Source organism: Papio anubis, chromosome 6, assembly GCF_008728515.1.
Source record: "Papio anubis isolate 15944 chromosome 6, Panubis1.0, whole genome shotgun sequence".
Classification (NCBI taxonomy): domain Eukaryota; kingdom Metazoa; phylum Chordata; class Mammalia; order Primates; family Cercopithecidae; genus Papio; species Papio anubis.
In genome coordinates, this window is record NC_044981.1 from 78,876,141 (window position 1) to 78,902,569 (window position 26,429).

A 26,429-nucleotide genomic window follows, 5' to 3' on the forward strand; every position below is an offset into this window, starting at 1 on the left:
CTTTACCAAGCCAATGGAAAGCAAAGAAAAGCAGGGGTTGCAATCCTAGTCTCTGATAAAACAGACTTTAAACAAACAAAGATCAAAAGAGACAAAGAAGGGCACCACATAATGGTTAATGGATCAATGCAACAAGAAAAGCTAACTATACTAAATATATATGCACCCAATACAGGAGCACTCAGATTCATAAAGCAAATTCTTAGAGACCTACAAAGAGACTTAGACTCCCACACAATAATGGTGGGAGACTTTAACACCCCACTGTTAATATGAGACAGATCAACGAGACAGAAAATTAACAAGGATATCCAGGACTTGAACTCAGCTCCGGACCAAGCAGACCTAATAGACATCTACAGAACTCTCCACCCCAAATCAACAGAATACACATTCTTCTCAGCATCACATAGCACTTATTCTAAAATTGAACGAACAATTGGAAGTAAAACACTCCTCAGCAAATGCAAAAGAACAGAAATCATAACAAACTGTCTCTCAGACCACAGTGCAATCAAACTAGAACTCAGGACTAAGAAACTCACTCAAAACCACACAACTACATGGAAACTGAACAACCTGCTCCTGAATGACTACTGGGTAAATAACAAAATTAAGGCAGAAATAAATATGTTCTTTAAAACCAATGAGAATAAAGACACAATGTACCAGAATCTCTGGGACACACTTAAAGCAGTGTGTAGAGGGAAATTTATAGTGCTAAATGCCCACAAGAGAAAGCAGGAGAGATCTAAAATCGACACCCTAACATCACAATTAAAAGAACTAGAGAAGCAAGAGCAAACACATTCAAAAGCTAGCAGAAGACAAGAAATAACTAAGATCAGAGCAGAACTGAGGGAGACAGAGACATGAAAAACCATTCAAAAATCAATGAATCTAGGAGCTTGTATTTTGAAAAGATCAACAAAATAGACCGCTAGCAAGACTAATAAAGAATAAAAGAGAGAAGAATCCAACAGACACAATAAAAAATGATAAAGGGGATATCACCACAAATCTCACAGAAATACAAACTACCATCATAGAATATTATAAACACCTCTGTGCAAATAAACTAGGAAATCTAGAAGAAATGGATAAATTCCTAGACACATACACCCTCCCAAGACTAAACCAGGAAGGAGTCAAATCCCTGAATAGACTAATAACAAGTTCTAAAATTGAGGCAATAATTAATAGCCTATCAAGCAAAAAAAAGTCCAGGACCAGAGAGATTCACAGCCAAATTCTACCAGAGGTACAAAGAGGAGCTGATACCATTCCTTTTGAAACTATTTCAAACAATAGAAAAAGAGGGAATCCTCCCTAACTCATTTTATGAGGCCAGCATCATCCTGACACCAAAACCTGGCAGAGACACAACAAAAAAAGAAAATTTAGGCCAATATCCCTGATGAACATTGATGCGAAAATCCTCAAGAAAATACTGGAAACTGAATCCAGCAGCAGATCAAAAAGCTTATCCACCATGATCAAGTCGGCTTCATCCCTGACATGCAAGGCTGGTTCAACACACTCAAATCAATAAATGTAATTCATCACATAAACCAAACCAATGACAAAAACCACATGATTATCTCAATAGATGTGGAAAAAGCCTTCGACATAATTCAACAGCCCTTCATACTGAAAACTCTCAATAAAGTAGGCATTGATGAAACGGATCTCAAAATAGTAAGAGCTATTTATGACAAACCCACAGCTAATATCATACTGAATAGGCAAAAACTGGAAGCATTCCCTTTGAAAACTGGCACAAGACAAGGATGCCCTCTCCCACCACTCCTATTCAACATAGTATTGGAAGTTCTGGCCGGGGAAATCAGGCAAAAGAAATAAGTAAAGGGTATTCAATTAGGAAAAGAGGAAGTGGAATTGTCTCTGTTTGCAGATGACATGATTGTATATTTAGAAAACTCTATCATCTCAGCCCCAAATCTCCTTAAGCTGATAAGCAACTTCAGCAAACTCTCAGGATACAAAATCAATGTGCAAAAATCACAAGCATTCCTATACATCAATAACAGACAGAGAGCCAAATCATGAACAAACTCCCATTCACATATGCTACAAAGAGAATAAAAAATACCCAGGAATACAACTTACAAGGGATGTGAAGAACCTCTTCGAGGAGAACTACAAACCACTGCTCAAGGAAATAAGAGAAGACAGAAACAAATGGAAAAACATTCCATGCTCATGCATATGAAGAATCAATATCATGAACATGGCCATATTGCCCAAAGTAATTTATAGATTCAGTGCTATCCCCATCAAGCTACCATGGACTTTCTTCACAGAATTGGAAAAAACTGCTTTAAATTTCATATGGAACCAAAAAGGAGCCCACATAGTCAAGACAAGCCTAAGCAAAAAGAACAAAGCTGGAGGCATCACACTACCTGACGTCAAACTATACTACAAGGCTACAGTAACCAAAACAGCATGGTACTGGTAACAAAACAGATATATAGACCAATGGAACAGAACAGAGGCTTCAGAAATAACATCACACATCTACAACCATCTGATCTTTGACAAACCTGACAAAAACAAGGAATGGGGAAAGGATTCCTTATTTAATAAACGGTGTTGAGAAAACTGGCTAGCCATATGCAGAAAGCTGAAACTGAATCTCTTCCTTAAACCTTATACAAAAATTCACTCAAGATGGATTAAATACTTAAACAGAAGACCTAAAATCCTAACACCCTAGAAGAAAACCTAGGCAATACCATTCAGGATGTAGGCATGTGCAAAGACTTCATGACTAAAACATCAAAAGCAATGGCAACAAAAGCCAAAATAGACAAATGGGATCTAATTAAAGTAAAGAGCTTCTGCACAGCAAAAGAAACTATCAGCAGAGTGAACAGGCAACCTAGAGAATGGGAGACAATTTTTGCCATCCATCCATCTGACAAAGGGCTAATATCCAGAATGTACAAAGAACTTAAATTTACAAGAAAAAGCAAACAACCCCATCAAACAGTGGGGGAAGGATATGAACAGACACTTGTCAAAAGAAAACATTTATGCAGCCAACAAACATATGAAAAAATGCTCATCATCACTGGTCATTAGAGAAATGTAAATCAAAATCACAATGAGATACCATCTCACACCAGTCAGAATGGTGATCATTAAAAAGTCAGGAAACATCAGATGCTGGAGAGGGTGTGGAGAAATAACACTTTTACACTGTTGGTGGGAGTGTGAATTAGTTCAACCATTGTGGAAGGCAGTGTGGTGATTTCTCAAGGATCTAGAACTAGAAATACCATTTGACCCAGCAATCCCATTACTGGCTATATACCCAAAGGATTATAAATCATTCTACAATAAAGACACATGCATATGTATGTTTATTGCTGCACTGTTCACAATAGCAAAGACTTGGAACCAACTCAAATGCCCATCAATGATAGACTGGATGAAGAAACTGTGACACATATACACCATGGAATACTACCCAGCCATAAAAAGGAATGAGTTCATGTCCTTTGCAGGGACATGGATGAAGCTGGAAACCATCATTCTCAGCAAACTAACACAAGAACGGAAAACCAAACACCGCATGTTCTCACTCGTAAGTGGGAGTTGAACAATGAGAACACATGGACACAGGGTGGGGAACATCACATACCAGGGCTTGTCAGGGGGTGGGGGGCTGGGGGATGGATAGCATTAGGAGAAATACCTAATGGAGATGACGGGTTGATGGGTGCAGCAAACCACCATGGCACGTGTATACCTATGTAACAAACCTGCACATTCTGCACATTTACCCCAGAACTTAAAGCATAATAAATTGTAGATATCAGGTACAACATAATGTTTTGAAATATATATACATTGTGGAACAGCTAAACTGAGCTAATTAACATATGAATTACCTCACATATTTATCACAGGAGAGTAAATTTCAAATGTTCTCATCATAAAAAGGATGTGAGGTGATGAATATTAATTAGCCTGATTTAATCATTCCACATAATACACATATAACATCACATTGTATCCCATAACTATACACAATTATAATGATTTTTAAATAAAATGGTAAAAATCACCTTATATTTGACAATAAATGTACTATATGAGAGTTATTCTTTAGTAATTAGAACTACAATAATGGCCCAGCCATACCTAGGTAAGTGAAGAAACCTCTGAGAACTAATATACTTGTGTTCATCCTTCATACATTTATCAGGCACCTACTGAAGTGCTAGTTGCTGAGGACAGGAACAAGAGGAGATGTTTCCTGCCTAGGAGGCTCCCAATTGGCTAGAGCAGATGACACTTTCACAGCTGATCATAATACAATATGTTAAATGCCATAAAGGCTGATGAATATTGTGCTCTAAAAGAGAGGGTGGAAAGCAGGAATGGACTGCACTGGCAGGGTTGGTTAGGTAATTTCAGGCATAGGGATCCTGTGTGAGCCAGCAAAGTGCTTGGAGGGAACAGCTGGTGTGGTCATGAATGGAATGGTGTGTGTGCACACACAGTCTGATTTGAAAATAATGCTCTGGCAGCTTCACTTATTAAGAATTTATACCACATGGGCCATTCAATGAAGAAATAAAAGCTTATTAAAATGCAATATTAAACTTCAAATTATTTACAATCTTAAATATATTTTTATTGCAATAAGCCCATGAAATAATATATGATTAAAATGTAATCTATAAAATTCATATTACATACTTGGATAGTAGCTGCTGAAAGTTAGTTCTCAAGACACACATCTTAGGTAACTAAGGGAAAGGAAGTTTTAAAATAGAAATAAGAATATGTCTCACTAAAGAAATTCTTCTATTTGAGACTGGACTACTTTTTGAGACGTAACAATCTAGTTGTAGGCATAATGTCACTAATTTTATCAACATAGGCTAATCTAGGTATTGTGTGAGAGTATACATGTATGCCAGTGTGTCAGTACACTATAACCTACCTAAAGTCATATTATTCTTCAACTTTCATGGCTAATTCTCATAAAAATGATTACAAGACTTTAATTGCACATTTTAAAAGAAAGTTCACCCTAAAAATACATATACATCTTAAAACATGGAATTTCAACTCATTTGGCAGCAGCTATGGAGACCCAAGTTTAATGAAAGCTTGTTAAAATTGCTTTTTCCTTGTTTTTAAATTTTTTGTAAAATAATCAAAACTCTATTGGCATGACAGCATTTTAAAATATTCAATATTATGTCTGCTGTGTGTGTCATTTGAAACAGACCTTTTTCTCAAAACATAATCAAAGAGAGAAGGGTTATGTTTGCATTTCTTTGTTCAAGGTGTTTATTGCATCTCAGAGGGCATACATGCACTGGGTTTTTAAACTGAAATACAAAGAAAGCCATTTTGAAATTGGTCTTAGGTAATTTTTCCCCATTACAGTGTATGTTATCCCCACAGTAAATTCAGATACAACCACTTTTAAATGGTACCATACATCTATTAAATAATTTGAAAAATAGGCAAACACCTTTCCAACCCAATATGCTTTTATGAAGAGCTGCCAAGCCACTAGCAACACTGATCAACAGTGACCTCATTTGTGCATCAAAATCTTAAGCCAAGCCATCAGCACAGACAGTATGACGACAAATTAAAACTTAAAGAATACAGTATGTACAGTAAAAGATACAATTCTCTGAATTAGTTTAAATCCTAATCACAATGTTACAACAAAACCTACTTTGAGCTCAATTGAAGGATGGAAGAACACTAGTCTACAAAACACACAAAGAAATACTAAATTAACAGATGTACCAAAAACCCACAGTAAAGTAAAATTATCTGCAGTAATATCTTTAAATTACAGATATACCTTGGGGTGCCTTCAGAATAACTTGAATAGTACCTCTCTAACTGCATTTTCATGAACGTGATACAAACAGACTCTTTACTTTTCAGTGCATTTAATCAAGAATGAATAAATAGGTCAATTTAGATGCAAAACCTGTCAAATATAATTAAAATATATATATTTTAATATAGCAGTGATAAATAGGAGATTCTTCCCATATGATTTTTCATTCTTGATAAGGTAGTTTCAAAGAGAAGTATTTATTATGGACATTAACCTTTATATTTTTTAAAATAAAATTTCTTAACATATACAGTGCCACAAAAATAAACATTTCTCACAACAGTTGAAGTTCCTGTGATTGGAAAAATGTACTCCACACTGAAAAAAGTTTTGTATATTTATGAGTGTTTTCCTTATTATCTGATATTATCGCACTATGCTTGTAACAGATACAGAAGAAAAGATAATTTATGGGAAGAGTTTCGGGTTTGTTCGAAAGTTATATGTACATTGAAACCTTCAAAAACACAGACACATCTTTCCAAATAGCTCACCACACAACAGCTGCATCATCTGTCCTCAGGCGAAGTCCAGAAAAGCACTAAAGGCATCAGTAACATCCATTCATTGTTTACATCGTACAATACACAAATAATCCAAATACACTACAATTTCGAGAGTAGGGATAACAGCTAAGGTAGTACACATTCCTAATGTTCACTTTCACGGCTGTGCTACACATTTTGGAAGAGAAGTTATGAGTAAGCATTGGGTTTGGTACTGGTGGCTCCCTTTGAAACTGAGCATCAATCTCATTTGAAGTCTCCAAATTCATTTATTTTCCTATTCAGTCACAAAAATTGCAGCTGTAAAGAAAACAAGAATTAGAATTAGAAAAAAAGAGTATTACATAGTCCTCAAACATTTTACCTCCCTTGCAATTTTACTTCACAGTTTCTGCAAACAACTTTTACATAAAAAGGTCTCTGCATGGACAAATTCACATTTACATACTTTTCACGGCTTTTTAAAACAAGCTTAACATTTTTAAAATTTAGCCAGAAATTAAAAAAAAAAACTTTTGAGGTATAGTTTCATTTTAATAATTATATCAACAAAAATTTGAAATTTAGACACATATTAAAAATTTTAGTAGCAGGACATTCGGTATAGCATTCAGTATCTAAGAGCAGCTAACCTTTAAAAACGTCAGCCAAAGAAAAAGGGGGCATGGCCACGACCTTACATTATTTTTTCATGTATTCAGTTACAGTGTTCAATGAGTCACTTACTAAACAACTGAACCAGTGACAGAATAGAAGAGAACGGAGAGATCCCTGGTGACTCAATGCCTTTTCTCAGCCACTTCCCACTCATCTCCTTGGCTAATTCATGCATCATTCATTTCTGCTGGAAACATTTGTGGGGTCTTAAGTCTTAGCCGCATAGATAACTCTTCATAAAATAGTCATTCTCTCTGTGTGTCTGTCTTTATCTGGCTCTGTCTCTGTCTCTCTTTCTCTGTTTCTCTCTCTCTCTCAGGTAAGGACTGTCTCAAGCATATCTGTTTCCTGTACTTATCAAAGTTCCAGGCATATGATTAGAGCAACATTTATTAAGAGGTGAATACAAGCTGCTCTATGCAGTTTCCTTGGTCACTCCTGAAAGTTATTAAGTGTTCATTGTCTCACTTATGTCTACATTAGCCAATCCAAAGTGTAATAGAAAAGTTGGGCATAAGGAGAGTTTACCTGACTGAGATGTCAATACCTTAAAATAATACATCATTAATCTTGTATATTAAAAAAAAATCAAGAATCCACAAAGATCTTAGTAGGCATTAGTGAAGGTTTTTAAGAAATACATGTAGCACAGTAGGTGCATACTGAAAACAACACTGGACAGAAGTCCAAAAACACTGAGTTCTTCCTTGTGGGACACTGGGCAAATTCCTTAATGCCCAAGGATCACTTCTTTTGGCTGTGAAATGGAGACAAAAAATTTCTGGCTAGTTTATCTCACATGATTGATCTCCTACTAAGAAGTGGATGTGAAAAGTACCATGTAAATTATGTTCGTCCATTCAGCAAGGATTTGTTGAGAACCTACCCACTGTGTTAGGTGCTGGGGTCAATAGTGAACATTTTTCCTTCATTAGTTTCCTTCCATAACTTCAGCATGACTCATTTCATAAATTATATGAAATTTGTGAAATTTAAAACTCGAACATTAGAAATTTAAAATTCTGCTTGAATGCAGAAATGTAAAGAGTAATAATCTAAGCTTTATGGGGCAAAAGAAGGATAAGCAAAATAAAAATACAATTATGCAGTCAAATACATTCTTAGATGATTTCTAAATGCAATAGTATAAATGTTGACTTTCTATAAATTCCAGTCATCACGTAATAAAGTGGCAATTTTCTAATTTACCAAGTAGCTTGGGCACCTTTTTGCTTTATTAAAGCTAATCGTTGTGCTTTCCAGGATAAGGACAATTTGGAGGTTACTTGTCCTCCCAGTTACATAAATTAAGACTTTAAAAAATTCTTAAAGATAGCTTTTAATATCTTTAATAAATTATTTTAATAAATTATTACTATTACATACAGCTATTCAACACGCAGAAATAATGAATACCTCTTGAAATAGCTAAGCATTATACAGCTCATTATTACAAGCCTACAGGAAAAGCTCAGTATTAGATACCTTAAATTGTTTACAAGAAATCCTTGATGTTAAGATCCGCTAATGGGTCCTTTGCTGGAGGTTTCTTGGGACTCTGAGTGGCAGGTGTAGGGCTTGGAGAAAGCTAATGGGAAAAAGACAGCCCCAAAGAGCAGGAATAAAAAGGAGAGGGGGAGAGAGAGAGAGAGAGAGAGAGAGAGAGAGAGAGAGAGAGAGACAGAGAGACAGAGAGAAAGAGAGAGACAGAGAGAGAAAAAAGCATTAGGCAGAACACATATCAAAGAAAACAAACATGCAGAAGATTAGATGGTTAAAGGCTTATAAAATCTACTTGTTCTACATAGTCACAGAGTTGTGTTTAATTCTGGACTGGTAAAATATACTTCAACTGATATTTGGCTTTCTTGAACTTCTCTGACATCGGATTTAGCCAAAGTAAAATTTAGGGACTCCAGTAGAACAATATGGATATGACTTAGGGAAGTTGTGAAAAACTAGTAACATAAAGATACTATGAACAAACAGTAAAACAAACAAACAAACAACTGTTTTCTCTATACAAAAGCATTTTTACTTTGAGTCATTAGTACCTCTAAACTAATAAAGCAATTTAAATGGCTTTTCTTATAGTGAGAGTGAATTTGAAGGAAAAATAGGAAACAGTTTGCAGAAAGCTATTTAAGAAATTACTTACACTTATTAGCTAAATATACTAGAATTTCATATACATTCTTTTAAGTGAAAATCAGTCAAGTTTGAGGGCACTGTTTATTTCACATGACCAAATAGTTTCCTAGTAGTGAATGCCACTAAATTCTAATGCAATCTATTCAGCTCTCAGAGAAGGCTAAAACTTATTATTAAATACAATAGGAAAGAATCATATTGGACTTGCAGCAAAAGTAACAAATAATTAACTTGCCTTGTTTCTGTTTAACCAGAATCTAAATTATTTTTTCATTGTGTCACAGATACAACTTCCGGGAGCTGACTTTTACAGGACACAAGGTCTTGAAAAATCTCATGTAGTCTATAGAGTAATAGTTGACATCTAGGCTTTGAGTCTAATTAATCTCCTATGCTTGTAGTAACATGCTGGGACTGTGGGCCAGTGATGTATATTTTTATTAGTTCAGCAAACAGAGTTCCAGAAGTGTAGATTTTGAGCTTTGGTCCTATGTCCAGAAACTACTGACTAATTATATTATCTATTTGTCAAATTTCCATGTTTAAAACTGGGACATGGGCTGAGTGTGATGACTCATATCTGTAAAATTCCAGCACTTTGGGAGGCCGAGGCAGGAGGATCACTTGAGGCCAGGAGTTTGAGACCAGCCTGGGCAACAAGGCGAGGCCTCATCTCTACAAATAGTAAAAAAAAAAAATAGCTGGGTGCAGTGGCTTGCACCTGTGGTCCCAGCTACTCAAGAGGCTGAGGTGAGAGATCCCTGGAGCCTGGGAGTTCAAGGCTGCAGTGAGCTATGAGTGCACCACTGCACTTCAGCCTGGGCAACAGAGTGAGACCCTATCTCAAACAAACAAACAAACAAACAAATAACAACAAAAAACCTGGGATCTGCTTCATAGAAATATATAAAAAAAATGTAAGGCTTGAAGTTCCTTAGATCAACTCAAAGATTGGTCCATTATTGATAATTAGGTGAGATGACGATATCATACCAAACAATGCAAAAATGCTAGGATAGTCCTGGCATCAGTAATAAAAAAACTACTTTGTTTTCTGAAGCTACCAACTCAACATTTATTTTATTATCTAGTATAATTATGCTTCTCCTCTGATATAGGAAATATAATCTAAAAATTACATAAATATGATGTATCATTACCTGGCTTATTATGAATTCAATTACTGATTAAAACAATGTATTTCCATGATACTATCTATCTTTTATTTTCATTCTTCTAATTAAGTAAATTGTTGCTAACATTGGTATTACACAAGAAAAACAACTGCCTTAAGTAATAAAATTATATTCATTTATTTCTGAAGCTTTCAATATATCAAACACAATAAGGTTAAAAGAAATCTCAGTAACATTGCTCCAAGTTCATAATAACAGAAATATTTCTTTTATTCAAAAAGATGAGAGTCATGGATCTATTCAAACATCAAGGAAACATTTATGATAAATGAGATCCCTTAGAATTTAAGTATATCTAAGTTACACTTAACCACAACCATTATACCCAAAACCTTCCTCACTGTCCCCAAAAACAACACTACACAGGGTTCAGTAGTCTTCAGGTAGACTAGAAAATTTCTCCTGAAGCCAGTTATGGCCAGTAATAGCCATGAAGGCTAGGGCTTCTCACGTTCTAAATTTCTGTCTTTCAACATCCACTATTCTTTCTCTTGGTCCCTGTTGCTTTTGAGGGGCAAAGTGAAGAAGCTGAAAGGAAATCTTGGTAACAGGTCCATGGATTTAGAGATGCATCAAGGAAGCAAAAGGGATTAAGGTATACTCAGAAAGTTCACAGCAGGTATTCCACAGATAAGACAGTATAAATACTGATTTGATAAGTTAAAAATAGTATAGGACTGAAAACATTTACTCATAGCATTAAAATATATTTGAGCTATTTGGTCTAGTTTGTAAAGCATGCTGCTACCAAAGTAGTAATTTGGTGTCCTGACTCCATCCAAGTCAATTTCTCATGAGGAAAACTTCTTTGGTTTGACATGTACCATCACCTCAGCCAGACAATTTAAAAGAGGAATCAGGAAAGCATGATTCATCACTAAGACTAGCACCTCTAGCAGCAAAACGGTTCAACAAAGTGTAATATATTTTGTCATTTTTGAAGAGGAAGTAGCACAGTGTGTAGTAAGGAATTTAGCTTTACCTAAACTGAGGTTTTTCCTTTTCCCAGAAAGGTAACCTCTAAATCCTTCTAATTTCCCAAATGGTAGGTGTGTCTTTGTTATTCAAGGTGGGCTCCAGGAACACCTGACAGTTTATGCTAACAAGGTGACTCAGAGTGGAGGCAGAAAGCCCAACCATGTGATTTTAGGGCTGGGTCTTTGGGCCGCATGAAACCAGTCTGATCTTCAGAGGGGAACAGGGGTTGAAGATTGAGTTCCACAAAATGGGTAACAATTCAACCAACCAATCCTACATAATGAAGCATCAATAAATGCTGGACGCTGAAGCTCAGGTGAGCTTGTGATACTGCATGTGTACTGTCACACGATGATGCCCGGAGAAGAACCCACCTCTGAGGACAAAGAAGCTTCATGTTTAGAACTTTCCCAGATGATGTTTATGTATCTTTTCCTATAACTGGATCTAATTTGCATCCTTTTACTACAATAAAACTCTTATAAGTTTAGTGCTTTCCTGAGTTCTGTGAATCATTCTAGGAAACTGCTTAACCTGAGGGTGGCCATGGAAAAACCTCGAATTTGTAGTCAGCTAGTCTGAAGTGGGGGTGGCCCCAAGGACTCACAAATGTGTGCTTTTTTTCTGGAGTGAGGAGATTCTAAAAGGGACTATTCTCACAGACTATGCAGTTTGGCAAACTTATTGCAGTTAGTGTCACGAGTCTTGGGCAGACATGGCAGTCTGGAGTACTGTGCTGCCAACCTTTCTGGGTAACACTGGGAACACATGCTAAAACTACAGACTAGCAGCACCCACTTCTCTGGGACAAATGCCTTGGATGCCCTGAATATCTGGATGTTCTCAGGAACCAATTTGAATTAAGTAGGAAGACAATGGAGGGATCTTTAGACAGTAAGTTATTTCCATCATTTTTTCCCCCAAATCTCACACTTTTGTAGATCTGTCTTCCATGCTCCCTTTACTTCTGAAGCAACAGGTATGAGAATTACATTAGGTAAAAACACTTTTTAAACAGTTTGCTACACCAATGTTTTATACTTATTAGTTAATGTCACTGGCTGGTTTGTGGACATTGAACAAACTGACCTGCGTGCCAGGTACAGCAGCAGCTCCAAAGGGCGGCCTCATCATGGGCTGTGCAAACATGACTGGCTGCTGAGGCATCATGGGCATGCCTGTCCCAGCAGGAGGCTGAGGAGGAAGAATGGAGAGTGGTTCAGAGCATGAGTGGAACCCACTAGGGCACTATCCTGACATTTATTGCTTTTATGTACTTCTGACAATATTTGAGGAATGCAGGACTATGAGGAAGTATAATTTGTAATTCTAACTAGGGATAATGTGAGGCTGTACTGTGAGGGAGAGAGTCGCTAAGGTGGGTGGGTAGCATAAGCCTGGTTGGCCACATGGTATCCTCATCCTAACCAAACTTTATTGTTGTTTATTCATCTTCTCTAAGCATAATTCTTGGAGAGATAAAAATTTGTTTCTTTATGAAAGATGGTCCTAAAATTGGCTGGTAAAATTGGTGAATAAACAGTCCTAGTATAATAATTAAGGGTTGATTTTGATGATGGGCTAAAGCTATTTGTAAATATTCTAGTAAAAATGATATAACAACGTACTATAGAAATTAATTTGATGGTAGAACATATTTTATGACTGATTTTGTCACTTCATGTGTAGACTACTTAAGGTTTAAAGCAGATGACAACTTTTTAAGTTTTACTTACTATGTTTTGGGAAGAATTATATTCTGTAGGAATACTTACTAATTTGGGATCTGGCAAATAATTTAGAAATGTCGATTACAATTTTTAGCATAGGTCATCACTCACCATTCCAAATCCTGCTGAAGGTTGTCCAACCGATGGGGCCCCGGCAACAGGAGGAACTGAACTGGTTGGAGGTACAGCTCCTTGCTACACAGATAGACAGACAGACATACACATACAAATAACACAAAAACACACAAAACAAACAAAAAGAACAATATAATTTGGTTATTGTTTATTTATTTTAAAGATGGGGTATCACTCCATTGCCCAGGCTGGAGTACAATGGCATGATCACAGCTCACTGCAGCCTTGAACTCCTGGGCTCAAGCAATTCTCCCACCTCAGCCTCCTGAATAGCTGGGACCATGGGCACATGCCACCATGGCTGACCAAGTTTTAAAAATTTTTTGTAGAGATGGGTCATGCTATGCTGCCTAGGCTGGTCTCAAGCTCCTGGCCTCAAGCAATCCTCCTGCCTTGGCCTCCCAAAATGCTGGATTACAGGCAAGAGCCACTGTACCCAGCTGAACATAATTTGGTTTTAAAATGACAGAATTTTAAAATGAATGCATGTCAAATATGTATGAGTGGATATGTAAAGAAAATCTCAAATTTCAGTTTTAAATTTAAAAAGGAAAATGGTTTTAGCACCACATCAATGATATAAACAAGATTACTGACTTGATGTTCTCTGTTACAGTGTCATTTGGACTTGCTGGCTTGCAGTTTGCTCACAACTTTGGACTTTCTCTCTATCTTTTTAGACCCATCCTCACTGGAAATGAGTCAAACTTCCCTAAGCTTGTCTTTTCCTATCATCATATCCTCTAATGGTATTGGGTTAGACATTTGAGAATTGTTCTAATCTTTCTATATGGCTCCAATTTATATTAAGCAAGGTTTACAGGTGGATGTGGTGGCTCATGCCTGTAATCCCAGCATATTAGTGGCATTCACTACTAGGAAACTATTTGGTCATGTGAAACAAACAGTGCCCTCAAACTTGACTGATTTTCACTTAAAAGAATGTATATGAAATTCTAGTGTATTTAGCTAATAAGTGTAAGTAATTTCTTAAATAGCTTTCTGTAAACTGTTTCCTATTTTTCCTTCAAATTCACTCTCACTATAAGAAAAGCCATTTAAATTGCTTTATTAGTTTAGAGGTACTAATGACTCAAAGTAAAAATGCTTTTGTATAGAGAAAACAGTTGTTTGTTTGTTTGTTTTACTGTTTGTTCATAGTATCTTTATGTTACTAGTTTTTCACATCTTCCCTAAGTCATATCCATATTGTTCTACTGGAGTCCCTAAATTTTACTTTGGCTAAATCCAATGTCAGAGAAGTTCAAGAAAGCCAAATATCAGTTGACGTGTATTTTACACTTATATTAGGAGGCCGAGGCAGGAGAATCACTTGAGGCCAGGAGTTTAGGAACAGCAACACAGCAGTATGGGCAATGTAGCAAGAACCCATCTCAACAAAAAAAATTTTAAAAGTTAGCTGGGCCTAATTTTTGGTGGTGTGTGCCTGTAGTCTTAGCTACTCAGGAGGCTGAGGTGGGAGGATAGCTTTAGCTCAGAGCTTGAGAATGCAGTGAGTTGTGATAGCACCGCTGTACTTCAGCCTGTGTGACAAAGTGAGACCCTGTCTCTAAAAAAACATCAATAACAACAAAAACCTTCCATCAAAGAAAAAATCCAGAACTAGATATCTTCATTGGTGAATTCTACCAAATATATAAAGAATTAATATCAATTCTTCTCAAGCTTTTCAAAATAAAGGTAACACTTTTTAACCATTCTTTGATGCCAGTATTACCCTGACACCAAAGCTAGACAAAGATATCACAAACAAAAGAAAACTACAGCGCAATATTCCTTATGAATGTTGATGAAAAAATTCTCAACAAAATGCTAGCACACTGGATCCAGGAGCATATTAAAAGATTATACACCATGACCAGGTTTTACCCAGGAATGCAAGGTTGGTTTAATATATGAAAATTAACACATGCAATACACCATATTAATAGAATAAAATAAAAAATTACATGATTATAGTTAACTCCTATAATTTATGTTACCTCAGCATCTATTTAGGATACACCTTTAATTTTCTCATATCAGAAGCAGGGCTTAGTCACTCTTGACACAGTTTCTAGTTCTCTGCCTCCTCCCAGTTCCTTCAGGTGGTCATCTAGATATCTGCTTCATACCAACACCTTCCCTATGGGATAGCTAGATACAACCTACTTGATTTACCCCACTGTCCCCCACACTCTGCAGAGCTAACTGTACAGATATGCCACAACAACCAACTCTCAGTCACAGCGTCATTCCATGGAACTTGTGCCTGCTTGCTGTAAACCTACCAATTAAATTCCTGTGGAAAATCTGCTTGGGTGATATACTAGACCCCAATAAAGGCCTTGGCCCACAGATCCCTCACTCTCACTCTCTTTTGCTCCTACCCACTGGTTGAACACATGTGTCCTGGATGGCTCCCCACTTCCCTTTGGCATGTTGCCCTCTTCTCCCTGGAATCTGTACGTTTTATTACTTACAGATTCTGTAATTTCATGTGTTTTATTGTATGCCTCCTCTGTGTCTCACTTGACTGACACCTAACTTCTTTGCAGGTCAAGTTCTCTTAGAGAGTGGCTATGTTGGTAGAAATAACACAGTTTAGACAAGAGCCACAAGGGCATTTGCCAGTATAAACAAGCTTCCTGTGAGAGAGACATCTTAGACATGAGGCTTCCACCACAATAAAGAAGTATCCCATGAAAGGCACATTGTAAACAGCAACCTGCTTTTGAGGCCTGTCAGGGCACGGTTAGAGTTTGCAGCCACTTTCCTAAGAGAGACCTGAAAAACGAATAAGGGAAAATCACAACAATGATCATATCAATAGATGTAGAAAAGCATTTGACAAAGTCCAACAGCTTTTCATGACAAAAAGTACTCAACAAACTAGAAATAGCACGGAAATTCCTCAACCTGATAAAGGGTATCTGCAAAAAGCCCACAGCTAACATCATACTTAGTGACTGAAAAAAAAAATGACTGAAAGCTTTCTACCTAAGAATAAGACAAGGAGGTTCTGAAAGTTCTAAGTCAGGGCAGTTGGCAGGAAAAAGCAAGAAATGGCATCCAGGTGGGAAAGAAAGAATGAAACTATCTTTATTCATTGATGACACAATCTTTTTTATATACAGAAATCCCTAAAGAATCCATATACAACAAAACTATCAAAGCTAATAAACATGTTCTTCAAAGTTGCAGGATATAAGACCAATATACAAAACTCAGTGCAGTGTTCCTGTGGAACTAGCAATGAACAATTGAAAAATGTAATTATGAAAACAGTTCTACTTATAATAGCATCAACAATAAAATATTAAAAAATAAATTTAACAGAAATATGAGACTTGAACACTGCAACTATAGAACATTGTTGAAAGAAATTAAATAAGATCTAAACAAATGGAAAGACACCCTTTGTTCATGGGTTGGAAGACTTAATATTAAGATGGTAATAATCTGCAAATTGCTACACAGATTCAATGAAATCCCTATCAAAATTTCAACCACTTTTTTTTGGAGAAATGGATAATCTGAACCTAAAATTTATACAAAAATGCAAGAGAACCAGGATAGCCAAAACAGTTTTGAAAAAGAACAAATTTGGGGGAATCACACTTCCTGGTTTCAAAACTTAAAACAAAGGTACATTAATCAAAACAGGTGGTACTAGCATAAGGACAGACACATAGATCAACATAAGCAAATAAAGAGTCTGGAAATAAACCCACACATCTATGGATAATTTTTTTTCTCTTTCTTAAATTATTCAGCCCAATATGTCAGATGGTCAATTAATTTTTGACAAGATTATCAAAATCAATTAATCAAGAAAGAATAGTCTCTTCCTTTTTTTCTTTTTCTTTTTTTTAGACAGGATCTTGCTCTGTCACCAAGGCTGGAGTGCAGTGGCATGATCATGGCTCACTGCGGCCTCTAGTTCCCTGGCTCAAGTGATTCTCTACTTGCCTGGATCAAGCAATCCTCTTATTTCAGCCTCCTGAGTAGGTGGAACCACAGATGCATGCCACCACACCCGGCTAATTTTATTTTATTTTTTGTAGAGATAGGGTCTCATTATGTTGCTCAGGCTAGTCTCAGACTCCTGAGCTCAAGTAATCCATACACCTTAGCTTTCAAAAGTACTGGGATTACAGGTATGAGCTGTTGTACCCAGTCAGAATAGTCCTTTAAACAAATAATTCTAAGACAACTGAACTTCCACATGCAAAACAATAAATTTGGACCCCTATCATATAAAAAAAAGAGCTCAAAATAGGTCAAAGATTTAATGTAAGAGGTAAAACTATAAAACTCCTGGAAAGAAACATAGGTAAAAAATTTCAAGACCTATGATTAAGGCAATAGTTTTTAGCAATATGACACCAAAAGCACAAGTAATAAAAGCAAAAAATAGATAAATTGGAGTTTATCAAAATTAAGAACTTTTGTGCATCAAAGGACACTATCAAGAAAACGAAGAGCTAACTCGCAGAATGAGATAAAAATATTGGCAAATCATTTATCTGATAAGCATCTAGTATCCCGAATATGAAAGATCTCTTTCAACTCCATAATAAAAAGACAACCCAATTATAAAATGGGCTAAGGATATTGTAGGGTAGCAGAATATGCCACCCCAAAATACGACACTTTGGCATAATAATTACTTTGAGCTGAAGGCAACTGAAAAGAAGCAGATACAAGAAAAGCTCTCCTCCTTCTCACTATTTGGAAAATAAATTTACAGAGATATTTCTCCTCCCCTCTCTATCAGGGACAAACGTTTATCACCAGAGACAACTTGAGACCCGAATCAGCCTGAAGAGGGCATCAGAACAAAATACCTAACAAACTTGACTAATTAGCCTTGAACTGCCATTATTTTCTCATATATTTGCCACCTTAGAGAGTCAAAGTCCTTTTCTTTTGTCTTGTGACTTCTCTAAAAATTTATTGTTCCTTTGCTAAGATGCCACCTAAGCCCATGTTCTAATCAAGCCTCTGAGTTACTCATCCTGAGCGCTCCCATGAGTAAGCATGATGCATGTGCTAATAACTTCTGTTTATTCCTTTTAATTTGTCTTTGGTCAGTCCAGTGTTCACAGCCCCAGCTAGAGAGTCTAGGAGCGTAGTAGGAAAAAAGAATTCTTCCTCCTCTACAACATAAATAGACATTTCTCTAAAGAAGATATACAAATGATCAATACACACATGAAAAGATGTTAAACATTGTTAGTCATCAGGGAAATACATATCAATGTCATAATGAAATACCACTTCATGCTCATTAGAATGATATAATAAATAATGAAATGAAAAATAACAAGTGTTGGGAGGATAAAGAGAACTTGAAACCCTATGTATTGCTGGTGGCAATGTAAAATAACGTAGCTGCTATGGAAAAGCTTGGCAGTTCCTCAAAAGTTAAACATCGACTTACAGATGACCCAGAGTTCTATTCCAAATAGAATTGAGGATATATGTTCATATGAAAACTCATACATGATAATAAAAATTTATTATGTGTAACAGAAACAACATAAGTGTTCATCAACTGATGAATGGATAAACAAAATGTGATATATCCATAAAATGAAATATATTCAGCCATAAAAATGAAGTACTGATACATACTTCAATATGGATAAACCTAGAAAATGTTATGCTAATTAGTAAAAGAAGCCAGGCACAAAAAGCTATAAGGGTAAGGGGAAATTGAAAGAGACTGCATTTCTTTTTGGGGTGATGGAAATATTATGAAATTAGATAATAGTGATGGTTTTGCAATGCTGTAAATATACTAAGAATCATTGAATTGTATACTTTAAGTTGTTAAAATAGTGAATTTAAATGTTACGTGAATTTTATTTCAATAAAAAATTTTTCAAAAGAAATAAAATACCTATAAAATTATATTTCACATTAATGCTTTACCCATCATTTCAATAGGGTAGGTGGTAGGCTATTTACTAGACCTGAATTGCATCATTAGGACTTCAGGCTATAAAAGAGAAAAGGGCTTCATTAGTTATCAAAGCAAAATAAACCTGCAGAAATTCCTGATCAAATAAATGGTCAAACAATTTGAAGAAATTGTCTGAGTTAGTCATTTTGCTAAAATGGTAGATTAACTCTTAGATTCAGTGGTGATAAGATTTTAATTGGGATGCCACTTGACTGGTACAGCTCTAGCACCTTGAGTTCTCATGTAAGCAAAATGAAGCCCAACATAAATAATAAAATGAAACTGGAGACTTTACCAATCAGAAATTGCCAACTAACAGATTCTAACTAAAGACTTTATCAAGTAGAGATCAACAACTAACCTCTATTTAGGGTCTTTCTATTCTGATCAACCAAATATATTTTGTTGTACTTCTCTATCAGCCAATAGAAGTTCATGGTCCACACTGCTGTGCTGGAGCTCTCTGAACCTCTTCTGTTTCCGACTGGTACCTGATTAATGGATCATTCTTCACTTAATAAACTCTGTTAAACTTGCATAATCATAGCTCACTGTAGGCTCAAACTCTAGGGCTCAAGCAATCCTCCTGTCTCAGCCTCTCATGTAGCTTTTACTACAGGCATGTGCCACCACACCCAGCTAACTTTTTAATTTTTCTAGAGATGGGGCCTCACTATGCTGCCCAGGCTGGTCTCAAATTCCTGGCCTCAAGTGATCCTCCCGCCTCAGTTGCTGGGAGTATATGGGTAAGTCATTGCACCCAGCTCAACTCTGTTAAATTAATTTTGTCTAACGCTTTTCTTTTAACAGTGATCTTCTTGCAAAATGCACATATTTCTGAATTGCAAGTATCTTCCCACTTCTTCGATAAAAAGTTAATAGGTCTGCTGTGCACTGTAAAACACATTCGAATAAGTAACCCAGGAAGCACAGGGCTCCTGATGGCAATGATGACAGAACCCTGCCAGCAGACATAGTTCAAATTCAAGTCCTGCTAAGGTTTTTAGATCTAACTTGGGTTCTGTGATCTGAAAAATGTTATAGCTACACCTCTAAGAAGCAATTAAGGGAAATTTGGAATAAGTGGGGAAAAGTAATCTTAGTTCTTATCAATCAATAAAAACTTTAAAAAGGCAGCAAAAGGATCCCCCTTCCCAAATCTGCATCCTTCATCTCCTTCTCAATAGCAAAGACCTGTAGATTACAAGGAAAATTGGGAAACACTGCTTTGCTGCTTCTGAAGCACTTGTTTCTGGTGTCTCTAGCTTCTTTTCCTTGAGTATTCCTAGAAAGAGACTATAAAGGAATAGAAGGATGGAAGAGATCAACCGGGGAGGCAGGGTATAAGGGCATGTGAGAGAAAGCTAGACTAGTTCCCTCAGAATAATTTCTTAAGTAAAAGCAAAGCCACAGCTTTGTTAGGAAACAACAGCTTTGTAAAAAATAAATGGAGTAAATGGCAGCGAATTTATAAAAGAATATAGATAAAACTAAGAATTAATAAAGATATAATATGCATAAGACAACCTTTATATTGTGGTGTAAAATGGTAAGTAAAATAAAGGAAATAAAACTTTATGTAACTCTTTATTGTAACAAATAGTTTCTGTTGTTCTAATTTCTCTTTCCATAGCTGCTGTGGATACTTTATGCTAAAACTTTCCATATTTAACTTTCTGGGGTTTAATTACCAATAATTAAAAATTTTCTGCTTCATAAACAAAGATAAGGAGTTTTGGGGTTAAAAAATGAGACATTAATCTCAGTCTCTGTGAAAGTGCCTACCAATCAATCGGCAGCTTTGTTATCCTAAAGATGCCAAACAGTTGTTAATTAAGTACTTGATGAATTCTTAACTTTGCACAGTTAAGTCTTGATCTCAGGGTGGGTAATGGCCAAGGAAGTTGTTCAACTTAATATTACTTTTAAAGTGCTTTTCCCTTGTTCCCTTCTGGGTTAGTGGCCTCATTATTTAGTAAACTGCCTCACATAGAAACCTGGGTGATATGGTTTGACTGTCTTCCTACCCAAGTCTCATCTTGAATTCCCATGTGTTGTGGGATGGCCTGGTGGGAGGTAATTGAATCATGGGGGCTGGTCTCTCCTGTGCTGTTCTTGTGGTAGTGAATAAGTCTCATGAGATCTGATGGTTTTATAAGGGGGAGTTTCCCCAAACAAGCTCTCTCTTTGCCAGCTGCCATCCATGTAAGATGTGACTTGCTCCTCCTTGTCTTCCACCATGATTGTGAGGCCTCCCCAGCCATGTTGAACTGTAAGTTCATGAAACCTCTTTCTTTTGTAAATTGCCCACTCTCAGGTATGTCTTGATCAGCAGTGTAAAAACAAACTAATACAGTAAATTGCTACCAGTAGAGTGGAGTGCTGTGGAAAAGACACGTGAAAATGAGGAATCAACTTTGGAACTGGGTAACAGGCCGAGGTTGGAACAGTTTGGAGGTCTCAGAAGATGATGGGAAAATGTGGGCTGCGGTGGTCTCAGGTAGAGATGAGGAACTTCTTGAGAATTAGAGTGAAGGTGACTCTTGTTACATTTTAGCAAGGAGACTAGTGGCATTTTGCCCCTGCCCCAGAGATTTGTGGAACTTTGAACTTGAGAAAGATGATTTAAGGTATCTGGTGGAAGAAATTTCTAAGCAGCTAAACATTCAAGAGGTGACATGGGTGCTGTTAAAGCCAATCAGTTTTAAAACAGAAACAGAGCATAAAAGTTTGGAAAATTTGCAGCCTGACAATGTGATAGAAAAGAAAATCCCATTTTCTGAGGAGAAATTCAAGCCGGCTGCATAAATTTGCATAAGTAATGAGGAGCTGAATGTTAATCACCAACACAATGGGGAAAATGTCTCCAGGACACGTCAGAGATCTTTGTAGCAGCCCCTCTCATTGCATACCAGAGGTTTATGGGGGGAAAAAGTGGTTTCATGGGTCAAGTCCAGGGTCCCTCTGCTGTGTGCAGTCTAGGGACCTGGTGCCCAGTGTTCCAGCTGCTCCAGTTGTGACTCAAAGGGGCCAAAGTACAGCTCGGTCTGTTGCTTCAGAGGGTGGAAGTCCCAAACCTTGGCAGCTTACATGTGGTGCTGAGCCACAGACGCCAAGAATTGAGGTTTGGGAACCTCCACACAGATTTCAGAGATGTATAGAAACACCTGGATGCCCAGGCAGAAGTTTGCTAGGGCAGTGCAGGGCAGTGCAGAAGGGAAATGTGGGGTGGGGGCCCCAATGCAGAGTCCCTACTGGGGCACCACCAAGTGGAGCTATGAGAAGAAGGCCACTGTCCTCCAGACCTCAGAATGGTAGATCCACTGACAGCTTGCACCATGGGCCTGGAAAAGTCACAGACACTCAACACCAGCCTGTGAAAGCAGTCAGGAGGGGGTCTATAACCCTGCAAAGCTAACAGGGTGGAGCTGCTCAAGGACCACTGGAGCCCACCTCTTTTTTTTTTTTTTTTTGGAGATGGAGTCTCACTCTGTCACAGGGCTGGAATGTAGTGGCGTGATCTTGGCTCACTGCAACCCCTGCCTCCTAGGTTCAAGCAATTCTCCTGCCTCAGCCTCCCAAGCAGCTGGGACTACAGGCACGTGCGACCATGACCAGTTAATTTTCGTATTTTTAGTAGAGATGGGGTTTCACCATCTGGCCAGAATGGTCTTGATCTCCTGACCTTGTGATCTGCCTGCCTTGGCCTCCCAAAGTGTTGGGATTACAGGCAAGAGCCACTGTGCCCGACCCGGGAGCCCACCTCTTGTATCATGTGTGACCTGGATATGAGACACGGTGTCAAAGGAGATCATTTTGGAGCTTTAAAATTTGACTATCCCACTGGATTTCAGACTTGCATGGGGCTTGTAGCCCCTCTGTTTTGGCCAATTTCTCCCATTTGGAATGGCTGTATTTACCCAAAGCCTGTACACCCATTGTTTCTAGGAAGTAACTAACTTGCTTTTGATTTTACAGGCTCATAGGTGAAAAAGACTTGCCTTGTCTCAGATGAGACTCTGGACTGTGGACTTTTGAGTTAATGCTGAAATGAGTTAAGACTTTGGGGGACTGTTGGGAAGGCATGATTGGTTTTGAAATGCGAAGATGAGATTTGGGAGGGTCCAGGGGCAGAATGAAATGATTTGGTTTTGTCCCCACCCAAATTTTATCTTGAATTCCCACATGTTGTGGGAGAGATGCAATGGGAGGTAACTGAATCATGGGGGCAGGTCTCTTCTGTGCTGTTCTTGTGATAGTGAGTAAGTCTCACAAGATCTGATGGTTTTATAAGGGGGAGTTTCCCTGCACAAGCTCTTCCTTTGCCTGCTGCCATCCATGTAAGATATGACTTGCTCCTCCTTGTCTTCCACCATGATTGTGAGGCCTCCCCAGCCATGTGGAACTGTAAGTCCATTAAACCTCTTTTTCTTGTAAATTGCCCAGTCTCGGGTATGTCTTTATCAGCAGTGTGAAAACGGAATAATACACTGGGCAACCACTGTCTTGGTTGTCTCATCTATAAAAATCCCCACTTGTGTGGATTCTAACTGAAAATTTGCCTTCTCCTCTTCCTTTCTACCCTAACCTCAGGCTCTAAACTTTTTTTTCTTTTGTTTTTTTGAGACAGAGACTCATTGTCGCCCAGGGCTGGAGTGTAGTGGTGCAATCTTGGCTTACAGCAACCTCCTCCTCCTGGGTTCAAGTGATTCTCCCACCTCAGCCTCCTGAGTAGCTGAGACTACAGGTACATGCCACCATGCCTTGCTAAGTTTTGCAATTCTTTTGTAGAGATGGGGTTTCACCGTGTTGGCCATGGCTGGTCTTGAATTCCTAACCTCAAGTGATCTGCCTGCCTTGGCCTCACAAAGTGCTGGGATTACAGGCATGAGCCACTATGCCCAGCCAACTTTTTTTCCTTTTCTTAACCTACAGTCTGTCTGCCAGATACTAATATTCTCATCACTGTGCCTTCCAATCCCCTTAACTCATTTTAGACTGTGCTACTACCAGTGATTGTTCTGAAACTTGTTAAAAAACAAAAGTTTTATCCTGGTGATAAGGGCAACATCACCAAAGTATAAATTCCTTAGAACAGCAAATAAGGCCTTTCTAATCCTGCACAGAAGAGAATAGGAAAATTAATTCCTTTACTTCGATAATGATAATATACACACATTGTGAGATTTTATGTCATTATGTCATATTAATAGACTTACCAAATCAGTTCTAAAAAAGCTTGTTTCTTCCTTTGGGAATTTTATTCAGATTTATTTACTCTGTCTCCCCCTTCCCATAGCAAAATAGAGGCTATCAAATGTTTCATATCTAAGAACGGAGGGCAGTCCGCTGGGCTGGAGTGCTCCTTGCTTATGGCCTCAGCACCTGGGCCAACAGGCACAAGCCATGTTTAGGGTCCCAGGGCAATAATGACAGTCCCTTTCACCCTCAAACCTTTATTCCTGGTTTGGAAATAAATTATGTATCATCCTAGGCAAAAGTTAGTTTAAAAGAGATTCGTAGTTTTCTACTAAATATCCTTCATAAGAATTAAATTGAAACCGTTTATTTTATAGCTAAATATGAAAACTGTCCTCTTAAGCACTGTTTTAAAATAATGCATAGAAAGATGTAAATAGAAAAATATCTAGATTTAATAGGTATTTTTATCATTGTTATCTGTTAGAAACCATTTCTTAAAACTAAGTTATTTCATACCGTGAACTCACCAAAGTCAGAGAACATTAAGTGCCTAAATTTCCTGCTCTCTCACAAACACCAGAAGACGAGGTGGAAAGACCAGAGGAAAATGAGTTTAGAGAACCCAAGTCTAAGCACAAAAGGTATTTTCCTTAGAAACTGTGTAATTTAATTAATGCTACTAGTACTGCTTAGTGGCAAATTCTTCATTCAAAAGGCCATTTTCAGATTGATTTGAACTTATTAAACTATTTTAAAAACTTTTTATATATGAAAATATCAATACAGCTATTTAAAAGAAAATGTGTTCCAGGTCGAGTGTGGTGGCTCATGCCTGTAATCCCACCACTTTGGGAGGCTAGGGCAGGCGTATCACCTGAGGTCAGGAGTTCTAGACCAGCCTGGCCAACATGGTGAAACCCCGTCTCTACTAAAAACTACAAAAATTAGCCAGGCATGGTGGAAGGCACCTCCAATCTCAGCTACTTGGGAGGCTGAGGCAGGAGAATCACTTGAACCCGGGAGGTGGAGGTTGCAGTGAGCCAAGAATGCACCATTGCACTCTGTCTCAAAAAAAAAAAAAAAAAAAAAAAAGGAAAGAAAAGAAAATGTGTTCTACATCCCAAAACTCAGATATTTAAATCAATTTCTGGAACACAATATTTTTAATGGTGTGTTTCTAAAACATTTTAATTAGAATTCATATTAATTTACTTCTTGCATGTTTGTTTGGCTGGCAGAAGTGAATGATGGTTAAGAATTAATTCAGGTAACAAGGAAAGGATGACATCAAGAAAGCCTTAGAGATGGGTTTGATTTAGATAGGTGGAGGTGGTAAGCAAAGGTGGAAAACTGCCAGTAAGTTTGGGAAACAGTGATTAGCTTAGTTTTGCTAAACACAGAGTGTACATAGAAAAATTATACATTTTGCTACTCCAAAAACATGTTGTTTTTGTGTCATCTAATTTCACGGAGCAATAGTTAAGTCTTTATTTCCAGTGATATGTTCTTTCCCAGAGTGAATGACAGTATTGATATATTAATAGAAGTTTAAAATACAGAAATGAAATCTATTTAAACCTTATAGAAAATATAGTGTGAGTAGTTCCAATTTTTTAAATAGTGAGCAGAAGTAATAGGATTTTAAAACGAACTTTTACTTACACAATAGAAAATTGCCCAATCTTTCTGGTAAGAAAAAAAGTTATTACTTGGTAAGACAATCAGAAAATTTGGGCAAGAAATATGATAAGATAGATAAAATGATCAATGATATGATGTGCTTTTGATAAATCATTTTCATAATTTTACAAATATGGAAGTATAAATATTAATTAAAATATTTAAAAATTTTAAAAGGTCATAATCATTATCAAATATAAAGTCAATGGAATCTGCATTTTGGTAACTTTTGCATCTTGCTTAGTTTTTGCATCTTGCTTATTTACTCTCTCTCCCCCTTCCCACAGCAAAATAGAGGCTATCAAATGTTTTCAT

At 37.2% G+C, this 26,429-nt stretch overlaps 1 protein-coding gene across 1 annotated transcript in view; it reads right to left on the reverse strand.

Moving 5' to 3' along the window:
* Window positions 1–5,305: 5,305 nt before the first annotated feature.
* The window catches only part of LOC101009624 (clathrin coat assembly protein AP180), a 170,631-nt gene continuing 149,507 nt past the window's right edge, over window positions 5,306–26,429 (reverse strand). The window contains 4 exon segments of the mRNA XM_031667289.1: window positions 5,306–6,714; window positions 8,557–8,659; window positions 12,486–12,590; window positions 13,238–13,321. Coding sequence (XP_031523149.1) covers window positions 8,567–8,659; window positions 12,486–12,590; window positions 13,238–13,321 — 282 coding nt within the window. The 3' untranslated portion in view covers window positions 5,306–6,714; window positions 8,557–8,566.